This window comes from Cucurbita moschata, unplaced genomic scaffold (assembly GCF_002738365.1).
Source record: "Cucurbita moschata cultivar Rifu unplaced genomic scaffold, Cmos_1.0 Cmo_Scf00019, whole genome shotgun sequence".
NCBI lineage: Eukaryota > Viridiplantae > Streptophyta > Magnoliopsida > Cucurbitales > Cucurbitaceae > Cucurbita > Cucurbita moschata.
In genome coordinates, this window is record NW_019268535.1 from 3,765,784 (window position 1) to 3,778,272 (window position 12,489).

Sequence of the window (12,489 nt, forward strand, 5' to 3'; positions counted from 1 at the left end):
ATAATCAAGGTTTCAGAATCCAAGGACCAAGGTTCTTGAGATAGAACGGTTGAACACAACTCTCTGTGGAAAACACTCGCACACTTTAGTAAAACCAATCGAGAAGAGATTTACAAAACATGATGTAGAAACTCCTACCTTGCATTGATTGAGATTTCTTGGGATGATGAACTAAGTAGGGTGGAGGGGTATATTCCTAAAATACCTAAATCATTTTCCTAAATTTATTCCTAAAATCCCTAAATCATTTTCCGTCGTACAATGGTTGGGCTTAACCCTATTAGGCTAATGGTGATATTTTAACAAGAACATGATAAGAACCCACAAGTCAAGAATAAGAAACTAGAGGGCCTAAGTATTGGGTTTTATGTCCTAAAACTCATAGTTTGTAAACAAAAACATATTTTGTTTTCAATAAAGTTATTGTTGATGTTTATTCCGTAAAGATTATTGTTGAATAAAGTAAATGTTACGATCATTAATTTAAATTCAATAAACTAAGAACACTCTGGCTATAGTATGATTACTTAAACTATATATAGAGACATAAGAGTGGATCAAGCTCAAGTATATAGTCAAAATGATCTATAGTACAGGGACAAGGCTGAGTACTTTATTTTGGGGACACTATGGATGTGCCCACTTTTGTATATGATATAAACAATGTGATCACTAAATTGTACATGTGGAGACATGTGAGTGGAGACGTCTTATGCAATGAGTATTGCATAAGATCGGACCATGAAGAAAACCACTCTCACTTTATAATGTCGTTTACTGTTGAGACTGATTTTTTTCATTCGATGACCTAGATAACTCGATCTTAATTCTGAGCTAACTATGAACTTCTGTTTATTGGAAATTATCCTTAAATTTGCATGGGTAAGAGTAACCTGAGTTCGCCGACTCAATAAGCCTCCCATTTTAGGGTAAGACTAGGTGAATAGCTAGGGATATAGGGTGTAAGATGGAATTCACTCCTACCCACTTTTAGGGATAGTAGAGAGGTTGTTCCCTTAAGTACTGACTCCAAGTCTTGAACAAGGGGCCCCACCCTCTCATTGGCCCGAGAGGGATTCGGTTTGGTGGTTGGACCACAAACCAATTGTTCATTAGAGGATCCGTGGGACTTAAGGAATAAGAAGTAACTTTAGGGGTAAACGGTAAATTGACCCAGCTCTAGTTACGAACAACCGGTGAAAGATCGACTTACTAATCATGGTTATATAAAATGGACAAAAATATATCTATAGTGAGGAGAATGCAACTACTAGGCTATAGTGGAGTGTCCTAGTAGTTAATGAAGGTTGGTTAACAAGGTTAATGAGTTTAGCTAGTTAATCTTGGATCGTTGGAGCCCATGATCTGTAGGTCCAATAGGTTCCTCTGCTAGCTCATATCGAACTAAACCTTAGAACAGTGTGACGAGTGAATTCGAAGTGTTCGAATTCAAATTAGGGAATACACGCTAAATATATATGATATATTTAACCGCATTTTGTTTTAATTATGAATTAAACAAAAAGATAAAATTGAAGATATTTAAATAAGATTTAAATATTTTAATTATGAATAGTGATTCATAATCAATATGTGCGGGAATTGATTGGGATTGACATTTGATTTAATGTTAAATATTAATTAAGTTGTTTAATTAATCATTTAATATTGTTTTGATTTGATATGAATTATTTAAATTAATTGTTGAATTAAAATAAAGAAAGTCAAAATGTTGACTTCACTCCATCCATGTTTGAGTTAAAAGTGTCTGTTTGCAGCATAATCCCACAAATTTGAGTGTCAAAATTTGGTAATCTCAAATTTGTATGAACATGCAAATATGACTCTATAAATAGAGTGATGAGAAAATCTCTCAAAACTTTCTTTTTACGCATACTAAATTCCTATCAAGGTTAGTCACTCACCCGATTTCACAATCCCGTCTAAGGCCAGAGAATAGTAAGGAAGACACTAGCGGTGGTTCGAAACCGGTTCGTGAGGAAAAAGGAATTTGAACTATAAAATGTTAGTATTCAAACTCATTGAGCTTTAATGCTTTTGAACATGCTAGCTAATTTACTATAATTGATGTACTTAGAGTGCCTAATATCCAAATTGCTTCCGCACGTGTTATAGTAACACTAACACTAAGTACTTACGACAAGAACAAGAACAAGAAAAAAAAAAAAAAAAGTGTGTGGTACCCTAACATATCATGGACATGATTAAGAACTTACAAGTAGGTTACTTACTGAATCTTTGTACTCATTCCTTATTTTCCATTTTTTTTCAGGTAAGAAGGAGCTGGTCGAAGTCGGGAGCGAATTTTGGAGCCGGTACTATAGACAAACCTCACCTCTTCAACCCTTTTTGTGTTAAAATTTATGTCATTCCTTATTTTATGTTTTACCTATTGTGTTGTGTTTTAAATATTCGGTACAAATTTTATTTTGTTATAAATAAATATAGTGTATTTTATGTTTTAAATTTGATTTGCCTTACTTTGCAAGAATTTATCCATCTATTTGGAGTCATTGAGTCAGCCCGATCCTTACAAAATGAATGATTTATCCCCTCGAGGTTGATGTTGACTAATTTTTAAAATTTTCACGATTTTTGTTTATATTTTTCGAAATGTGGCCCTCTACATTCTCAATAAAATCCCAGAAGTTTGACTTTTTAAACGAAAAAAACCAAGTTTTAAATTTCTCATCCAACCTCCCGTGTTACAAATACTCTTCAAATTTTTTTAAAAAATATCCATACAAACTTATCTGGACACCTTATAGATTATATCCATTAAATTTTAAAAGTAGAATTAACACCTTTTATCTTTATATAAAAAAAAATGTTCAAAATTTTTTTTATTATCAATATATGAACGAAAATTTATGAGTATTTTTTAAATGTCGTACTAGAAAATTTTTTAATTTTTTAAAAGAATTTGAAGGTGTTTTTGAAGTTCTTATAAAAGTTTAAGGGCATTAACGAAACTTTCGAAAACTTTAGGATATTTTTAAAACACTTTTGAAAGTTAAAGGGTATTCTTAAAACGCTCTTGAAAGTTCGAAGCTATTTTTGAAAAACGGTTTCCATATGTTACAATAAGAGTATTTTTTTTTTTTTTTTTAGAATTTTTTGAAAGTTTGAGGGTACTATTGAAAATTTTGTTGAATTTTTTGAAAATTTAGGAGTATTTTTTTAGACATTTTTGAAAGTTTGAAGGTATTATTGAAAATTTTGATAGTTAAGGAATATTTTAAAAATAAAATGCAAAGCTGAAAGATATTTTTATTAATTTAGCATTTTTTAAAAGAATTTAGACTCGGTAGCTTATAAACACCTTGAGTCCCGTGTTCGTTTATTAATCTACCTATATAAAAAAATTCCGTTAAATTTCAACACTAATTTTCACATTAAGTAGACTAAATTATAACAAAATTGAAAATACATAAACTAAATCGTTGCAGACCAGAGTTCATGGACTAAATTGTTACTTCCGGCTAAGTTTAGGAACCGAAAGTAATTTTTGACCGAACCGGGTTGGTTTAGTTCGGTTGGTTGCATAGGACAAAGTGTGGTGGGTTTTGGTTTGTTTTGTTTTGGTTGGCAAAGCTAATAGCTTTCTATTGTCTTTATAATCATACACTTCAACATGGCCTCATCTTCTCAACATGAAATAAATAATGCAACGCCAACTTGGAACTTTCTTCCTTACCTTATTATTTCTTCTACATTTTTCATTGCAATTCCAAAACGTTTATTCGAAATGATTCGACACAAAACATATATGTTTCGGTGTCTTTTCGTGTTGGTCGTTAGATTTCATTCTTTCCTTTTGTTATAATCAGAAAGATTTTGTCGTGTAACGTACCTAGAATGAAAAGTTAGCTCAGCTTCCTTTTTCTTTTTTTGAAAAAGTGATTCTTACGAAAAGGATTTAATTAAAAAAAAAGAAACAAATCTAACTTTTGTTGATGTGTTATGATGAAATTATCGCTCGAAAAGATGTTTTTGGAGGGTATTGCAAAAGGCAATGATGTTAGAATAGAACAAACTCCAATTACGAGGATCAATATAGATGGATCAGGTCATGAGGTAAAGAAGAAGAGAAGGATTTGAGCTTAATCCAATCCCTCGGCCTCGGCATGAGGTCAATCTCTCTAAGGGGGCACGCGTCATACATGCCCTTGACTAGTGGTACCTTTGTTCAATTCATTTTATTTTGTCGAAGAAATGTAAGAAACCCTATAAAAGATAAGTTTTTTCTTGTACTCTTCATTTTTGTTCTACTCAATGTGATACCCGAGTAAAGGAAGGATACATGAATGAACCGAGCCGACATATGAATAAGAGTGATCCTAAAGATAGGATGACTAAGAAAGTTGTAAAGGAAATGAAAGTTGATATCTATATCAATAAGATGCACTTTTATTTTCAGTGGTTCAATCATAGAAACTCCATGGTTTACATGTTTTATTTTGCATAATTTTATATTGGGTGACCTCCTAGAAATTTTTCGAGGATGCATGTGAGTGAGGACAAAGTATTCTAGAAAGACTCGTGTTGGTCGATGAGAATAGTCTTCAATAGTCTTCACTCTTAAGAAGAGAGGAGTAGGTAACGTGTGTTTGATCTGTGGAGATAGTCTTTGATGGCCTTCACTCTTAAGAAGTAAGGAGTAGGTAACGTGACCATATCGTAGGAGACAAGGGAATGTCGGAACCATTAGGTGCCGTATCCGGATTCCAGATCCTAGACATAGGTCGTTACACAAAATCTTTGTACCACATTGGTATACAATTTCTTCTCCTTTTGTAGGCCACACTAAGCGAAAACACCGCTATACCTCTAACGATATGGTGCACTAAAAGCACATAAATAAAAAGAAAAAAACTTCGCCTAAAAACACTGCTCTCAAAAGTCATCTTGATCTCAAACACGTCTAGAGATGTGCAAAACGTGGCACTACCCAAGATGCGAAGACTTGGGGGCCATAAGCTTCAATAGGAAGAAAAAAAAAACACTCGAGTGTAGTCGTTTAAATCCACTGCTAGCAAATATTGTCCGTTTGGCCCATTATGATCGTCGTCAGCCTCACAGTTTTAAAACACATCTGATAAGCAGAGATTTCTACACCCTTATAATGAATGTTTCGTTCCCCTCTCCAAATCAACGTGGGGATCTCATAATCCACCCCCCTTGGGGACCCAGTATTTTCGTTGGCACACCACTCGATATCTAGTTCTAATATCATTTGTAGCAATCTAAGTCTACCGCTAGCCAATATTTTCCGTTTTGGCATGTTACGTAGCATCATCAGCCTCACAATTTCAAAACGTATCTAATAGGGAGAGCTTTCCACACCCTTATAAGGAATGTTTTATTCCCCTCTCCAACCAATGGGGGATCTCACAATCCACTCCCCTTGTGGGTCCAACGTCCTCGCTAGCACACCACTTAGTGTCTAGTTCTGACACCATTTGTAACAGCCCAAACCCACCACTAGCAAATATTGTCCACTTAGGCACATTACGTATCGTCGCCTCACAGTTATAAAACACATCTGATAGGGAGAGGTTTCCACACCCTTATAAAGAATGTTTCGTTCCCCTCTTCAACTGCAGTGAGGATCTCACAATCCACCCCCCTTGGGGACCCAGCGTTCTCGTTGACACACCACTCGATGTCTAGTTCTGATATCATTTGAACAACCTAAGCCTACCGCTAGCAAATTTTCCGCTTTGGCATGTTACGTATCATCATCAGTCTCACAGTTTTAAAACGTGTTTGACAGGGAGAGTTTTCCACACTCTTATAAAGAATGTTTCATTCCCCTCTCCAACCAATGGGGGATCTCACAATCCACCCCCCTTATGGGCCCAACGTCCACGCTAGCACACCACTCAGTGTCTAGTTCTGACACCATTTGTAACAGCTCAAACCCACCACTAGCAAATATTGTCCACTTAGGCACATTACGTATCGTCATCAACCTCACACTTATAAAACGCATCTGATAGGAAGAGATTTCCACACCCTTATAAAAGAATGTTTCGTTCCTCTCTCCAACTGACGTAGAATCTCACACATGAGCATCCAACAAGACATCGTCCCCACTTACACTTGCCTCTCCCTCATAATGCATCCTCACCCCATTTATCAGAAGACACTGATAGAAACTTCCCACCAAATTCTGAAAGCAACATCACCTAATGCTTGCCTTACTCCAAAACAACACATTAACAATGCCTTTTTCTTTACACTTTCCTATGTACAAAACGTCTAGAACTCACAAATTTAACACCAAATTACACGTAAAACCTTGAAACATAACAATCAAACAAACACAGAAACCTGAATCATTATGAGCAGGAAATGGATTCAACCAGCAAAAAAGAAAAAACCTGAATCATGTTCTTGAGCTTGTTTCAGTATACTGATGTGTCGATCCACTCATTTCAACGATCGAAATGAGTTCTTCAGCTGTCCATGTCACTAAAGAAAGGTTTCGAAGATGCTCGAGAGCTTCTTCATCGAACAATCGAAAGATATGCTTGCATTCTATACGAAACAAAAGAACAATGAGGATGTTTGGTGTTATACTTGACTGAAAATGTAGAGTGAAAGAACTCTTACCTGTATACTTGCTCAGATTAAGCAAAGAATACGATGCGAGTACTCGGTCCTCGACATCTTTGTCATAATTCAAGTATTTTATCAATGGCGGTACTAGAATTGAGGGTGCCATCAAACATAGCTTGTCGTCAGTAACAACAAACAGGTATTTGCTCATCCATGAAACCATGACAAGACATGCTTTTGCTAGACTCGGGATACAACTCGTCATCGACGTCGAAAGCGCAGACAGTAAACTCTTATGTCCATGGTTGAAAAACACAGTAGCTGCTTTCAGCTGCCAATTCACCACTTCCTCTTCCTCTTCATACTAACCATTTGAGTTTTGAAGTGATGCAAAATTATTAAATAAATAAGCGAATCGTTTTCGAGTAAAGATAACAGAGTCTAAGAAATTTCGAGACGAAGCTTACCGACTGCACGAAATCGTCGTACATGTGCTTGCTATGGAATGAATCACCAGAGCTCTCTTTGAAACCTGCTTGTTGTAATAGCCAGTTTTCTATAGTTGGTTCTCCGGTACACGAAAACCGACCTCCCAAAATCAAGAGAGCTCTCGCCAAATTCTCCCGTGTTTTTTCACGAGATATTCGAGCGTTCAAGGACGTTATTATAGTCACGATGGCCTCTTCCCGGAATATGGTGCAGTTGAGAGGGTCTTCCTGCAATGGAACTGCAACTTCATGTGGGAACCATTCAATTTCAAAGTATTTAAAAGCAATCACTGATGAACAGTCAGTCACAGGTGTTCTATTTGCTTGTCAAAGAGACCACGTTACCATGAAATCAAGCTGCAATAGTATTGTTGCAACTAAAGGCTGTTCCTCAGGCCGAGCTCGTTGAAGGTAGATCGACAAAACGTTCATGATGCTCAAGCCATTCCATCCATCTTTAAGTCCATCCAAGAGTCTACTGATCCTTGCTCTTCTGTATTCGAGAAGCTCGGTTAACGAGTAAGCTACTATAATGCAACAAAAAAGCAAGAAGAACAAAAAAACGTTCCATACCGACTAAGACAGAGTAGATCTACAAGCAAAGCCAGACCACACCTATCAGAGTTTGTGTTGCTTTCATGAACAATAAGTTCAAGAAGTGAAGCTTTGTTCATATTCTCGGCCAGGTAGTTTCGACAGCTCCCATCAGCTCGAATACAACACATGATTATCGAAACGGAATTCTTTCGTTCTTCAATCTCACCTTCCTCCAACCTTCTTAGCAGCAAACTTAATCCACCAAGAGCAATCAAATGTCTACAATTCTCTAAGTTTCTATCTTCATCAAACCCTTTAAGAAGTTGATCTAAAAGGTAAAAAGCTGCTTCATGTGGCGTGCACCGAACCGAGAATAACGTTTGTAATTGACCTCCAAACTCTAATACTCTAAGAACTAGAGGTAACCATTCAACAGAAACCATTTGCTTTGCTTGTGGCTTTGATAAGTAAAGAACAATTGATGCTTTAAGAAATAAACTACTACTTTTCAAGAGTTTAAGAAAAACTTGTAGCTGTGGATCAGAACTCAATATAATCTGTCTAATAATCTCATTCTTTGCAGCAAGTTCAGCTAAAACTGAGATCACTAATTCTAAAATCTCATCATCATTGGAAGCTAACAGAACCTCTAGCATTCCCTCAACGACCAGTGGCTTCGACAACACAGCCTCAATGGCAGCGTCACCGTGAGCATCCAACCAAGCTTTCGTTACGACACGAACAGCTATCTCACAGTCATTTAAAATATCCGATGAGCAGATTGTAGCTATGGCCCTGTTCACAACACTAGAAAGATTATGGTTTCGTCCTTCCACTCGGATAGCGTTTTTCGCAACTATATTACTACTTTCCGAGTGTTCTTTTGTTATGTTCTGACATGTGAAGAAGCTAAAATAGTCAGACTTCACGGTCTCACGCCATGAGTCTGTGTTATGAGTTTTGTAACAGAGAATGGACGACGATATACCGTTGCTAGGTTCGTCCTGCATAAACAATATCGAAGCCAACAAAGATAGTTCAGACGATTTTCTTAACGAAATCAACAAAATGGTTTGATTTTGAAAATGGAGATAGAGTTACAGACATGAACAGGAACACTTTTTTCGTTTGAACTCCTTGCCTTAGCTGCAGTCCTCAACTCAGCCAATTGCTGGTCAAGACTTGGACCAAAAACAGCATGATATCTATTTTCATCACCATAGCAACATAAAACAAAACGCATCAAATCATTATTCAAATGGATCTATAACTTCAAATAATGCAAAGAAACATAACCTTGATGAACTTACAGGTTCTTATTCGACGACGACGACTGCGAGAAGTACGAATCCGACGACCTTCTCGACATTCCACTGATGGATTTTGAAGGTAAAGACACCACAGGAACAGGAGGAGCTTTGGCTCCATCTTTGAGCCATTGTACATAATACACTGCAAATTGAGCAGTTCCCATATCCATATACTCATTATAGACCTTACTCAACGCCTTGATTGTCCTGTTCTTATGTTCATAATCCAAATTAGACACAAATTCAAGCTCCTGATTGTACCAAACCTTCAAATGGAGAAGATGGGGGAGAAAAAAATGCTCCCAAAGCTCAGGAAGCAAATAGGTTCGAGCAAAAAATGGATAATCACAGAACAATTGAAGAACATGCTTAGCAGAAACCTTCTCGTTCTTCTCTATCTTATAAACAATCGCTAAGTAAAGCAGAGCACAAGCAGAGAGATGAGAACGAGTACCATTTTTCATCGTTTTTGTTGCGGAAATCACCATATTCAGAAGCCCAATGGAATTCCTCGAAGCTTTAACTCTCAATTCCTGTTCATTTCCATAACGTTCTTCAACTAATCTATCAACACTCTTCATACCCATCTCCAAATTGCCGCAAATCCCACACGATTTACACTTTTTTCTCACCATTTCCCTAAAACTCTCATCCTTTAAGTACCGACCCACATACCCACTAAGAACCGAAACCACAGCTCTAATAGCAATTCCATCAATGGCGGGCTCCTCCACTTTAGAACCCTCCATTGATTTACAGAGCGAGGTCTCGGAAACCGAACCCACTCGTTTCGATGAATATACCGAAGACCCATTTCGCACAAGAGCTTTATCGAGCTTCTTCTTTGAAGAATCGATGATTTTCTTATCATGGCATATGTAAATGGGCAGAGTAACAGAGCCATCTGAAACTGTTCTTCTTCTTCTTCTTCTTCCTCCTCCTCCTCCATTGGGCCTCAAGGGCTTCCGATTATTGGAGAAATTTTCCCCCTCGAAGCCTTCTCGAGTGAGCAATTCTTGTAGAGACGCCATTGTTGAGGAGATTGGAGCAGAAAAGAACAAAGGTTATGGGTGAATGAAGGTGTAGAAGAAGAGAAGGAAATCGTTTAGCCAATCCATTTGGACCGGCCGGATCGTTCGTTTGTTTTTTTGACGTATTAAATGGTGCGAATTATTGAACCGGACCGGCCGGTTCCGTTTGATGACCGTTAATGACAAGTGTATCTGGGCCCACTATTTGATTTGGAAAGTTTTTAAATAAATAAAAAGTTAGTCAGAAAATAAATAACCTTTTTGTTTGGGGAATGACAACAAAATTTAATGAAAAAAATATATATATTTCTTTTTTTAGTTCGACAAATATTTTTTTAATAATTAAAAAAAAAACTAAATTTTTTATTTTATATGAATTTTATTTTAATGTTTGTTCTCGAGTTAATATTTTTATATTTATGATTTGGTTACTAGTATATTTTATTTTATTCTCAAGATTTAGTCAGTTTATATTTTCGATATTAGTTGGTAGTTTGTATTTTATTTAAACGTTGTGAACATTAATGAAAATTGGAATTTTGATTCATTTGTTGTGCATTCGATCTCAATTCTATTTCTTATTCTTAACAATTTTGATCGATATTTCTTAAAAATGGGGACAACGATAATTCTTTTAGTTTCGATATTTAAATTTTTTATTGTGGTTAATTTTAATCTCGGTCGTGTTTGCAATTTGGTTCTTGTAATTTTAGAAGTATAAAATGTATATTTATTTTTTATCGATTTTGATTAATTTGATCGTGATATTGTTTCTTGCAACTATTAGGTCGGTTTAAACGGTTCGGTTTAGTGATTTTTGTCTTATTCTACCATTAAGACCAAAAGAGGTGAATATCGCTACGGCTTAAATTTTTTATTGTGGTTAATTTTAATCTCGGTCGTGTTTGCAATTTGGTTCTTGTAATTTTAGAAGTATAAAATGTATATTTATTTTTTATCGATTTTGATTAATTTGATCGTGATATTGTTTCTTGCAACTATTAGGTCGGTTTAAACGGTTCGGTTTAGTGATTTTTGTCTTATTCTACCATTAAGACCAAAAGAGTTTGTCTTATTCTACCATTAAGACCAAAAGAGGTGAATATCGCTACGGCTTTGGACTGTTAGACGAACACAACTCTCCACAATAGTATGATATTGTCTACTTTGAGTATAGAGCTTTGCTTTGGGCTTCCCCAAAAGGTCTCACACCAATGGAGTTAGTATTCCTCACTTATAAACCCATGATCACACCCTAAATTAGTCGATGTGGGACTTCCATCATCCAACACCTCCCCTCGAACAAAGTGCGCCTCCCCTTAATCGAGGCTCGACTCCTTTGGAGTCTTAGTCATTTTTGACTGCCTTTGAGGAGGGGCTTGGCTCTCCTTTTTTCTTAAGAGTTCTTTGTTCGATATTTGAGGATTTGAGAATTTACCAATCTATTGGCACGACTAAGTTTAGGGCATGGCTCTGATACCATGTTAGACGAACACGACTCTCCACAATAGTATCATATTGTCCACTTTGAGCATAGAGCTTTGCTTTGGGCTTCCCCAAAAGGCTTCACACAATGGAGTTAGTATTCCTCACTTATAAACCCATGATCACACCCTAAATTAGTCGATGTGGGACTTCCATCATCCAACATGGACAACTTGACACTTTTTTGGATTGATTTTAGGATAGTTACGTTGGTTTCACGAATGGATTGTCCCTAGGCTCAATTTCCGCATGAAACTGAATTTAAAGATGTTCAATTAGAGCAAGCTTAGCAGCAACAAATTGAGTCGGTAGTGAAATTAAAATCACTATTAAAATTGTTGTGTTGTATGATTAACACGTATTTTGTGGTTGTTTGATAATGGTATGTCTATGTATGTGTGTATTTTCATGCATATAAATCTTATGATCATGTGTATGACTCTCCGAGGCACATGAATTGAAATATGTTAGAAATTCATTGATTATATATGTTATCCTCGTAGAGAATGTATGTCAACGAAACCATGATTTTTCATGCAAAACCTCATGCATGCCATATGTACATTGACCCTAAACTTATCGTTAGATGTCTGTACAAACTAAGAATGAATTTGGGTTCTATTTCTATGTACAGGTCTGGTGTTTACGAAAATGGGGTATTTCATCTAGTGAGACTATGCGCATGTGTATGGGTCGTACGTAGAAAAGTACTATACATCGAAACTCACCTTAGATTGTATATTTGAAGTTAAGACTATCGACATAATTTTAAGTCCTATAAAACATAAAGTTATAGTTATATATGTTTACATTTTCTAATTCCAACAGTAGAGTCGCTTATTGAGTATTTTTTTTATTTCATTCTATGAAAATTAACAATTTTTTAAGTATAAACAGAAGTGTCAGGTACGAATAACAGAGTCAGCTCAGCTAAGAAGGTTCTAGAATAAAGCCACAAATAAATAAATATATATATATATATATATATATATATATATATATATTTTTTTTTTTTTTTTTTTTTTTTTTTTTTTTTTTTTTTTTTTTTTTTTT

At 35.8% G+C, this 12,489-nt stretch overlaps 1 protein-coding gene and 1 long non-coding RNA gene across 2 annotated transcripts; one reads left to right on the forward strand and one right to left on the reverse strand.

Moving 5' to 3' along the window:
- The first annotated feature begins 5,507 nt into the window (after positions 1-5,507).
- LOC111456895 lies at positions 5,508-6,392 on the forward strand. The gene is made up of 2 exons (XR_002712838.1): positions 5,508-5,579; positions 5,804-6,392. It is a non-coding gene; the product is annotated as an uncharacterized LOC111456895 (long non-coding RNA).
- Positions 6,225-10,046, reverse strand: LOC111456892 (putative E3 ubiquitin-protein ligase LIN). The gene is made up of 7 exons (XM_023098949.1): positions 8,921-10,046; positions 8,716-8,815; positions 7,647-8,614; positions 7,419-7,566; positions 7,053-7,301; positions 6,640-6,949; positions 6,225-6,564 (listed from the first exon to the last, which is right to left on the reverse strand). Exons 1-7 carry the CDS (start codon positions 9,949-9,951, stop codon positions 6,413-6,415), a joined length of 2,958 nt encoding a protein of 985 aa, XP_022954717.1. The 5' UTR covers positions 9,952-10,046; the 3' UTR covers positions 6,225-6,412.
- Between the last annotated feature and the right edge of the window lie 2,443 nt (positions 10,047-12,489).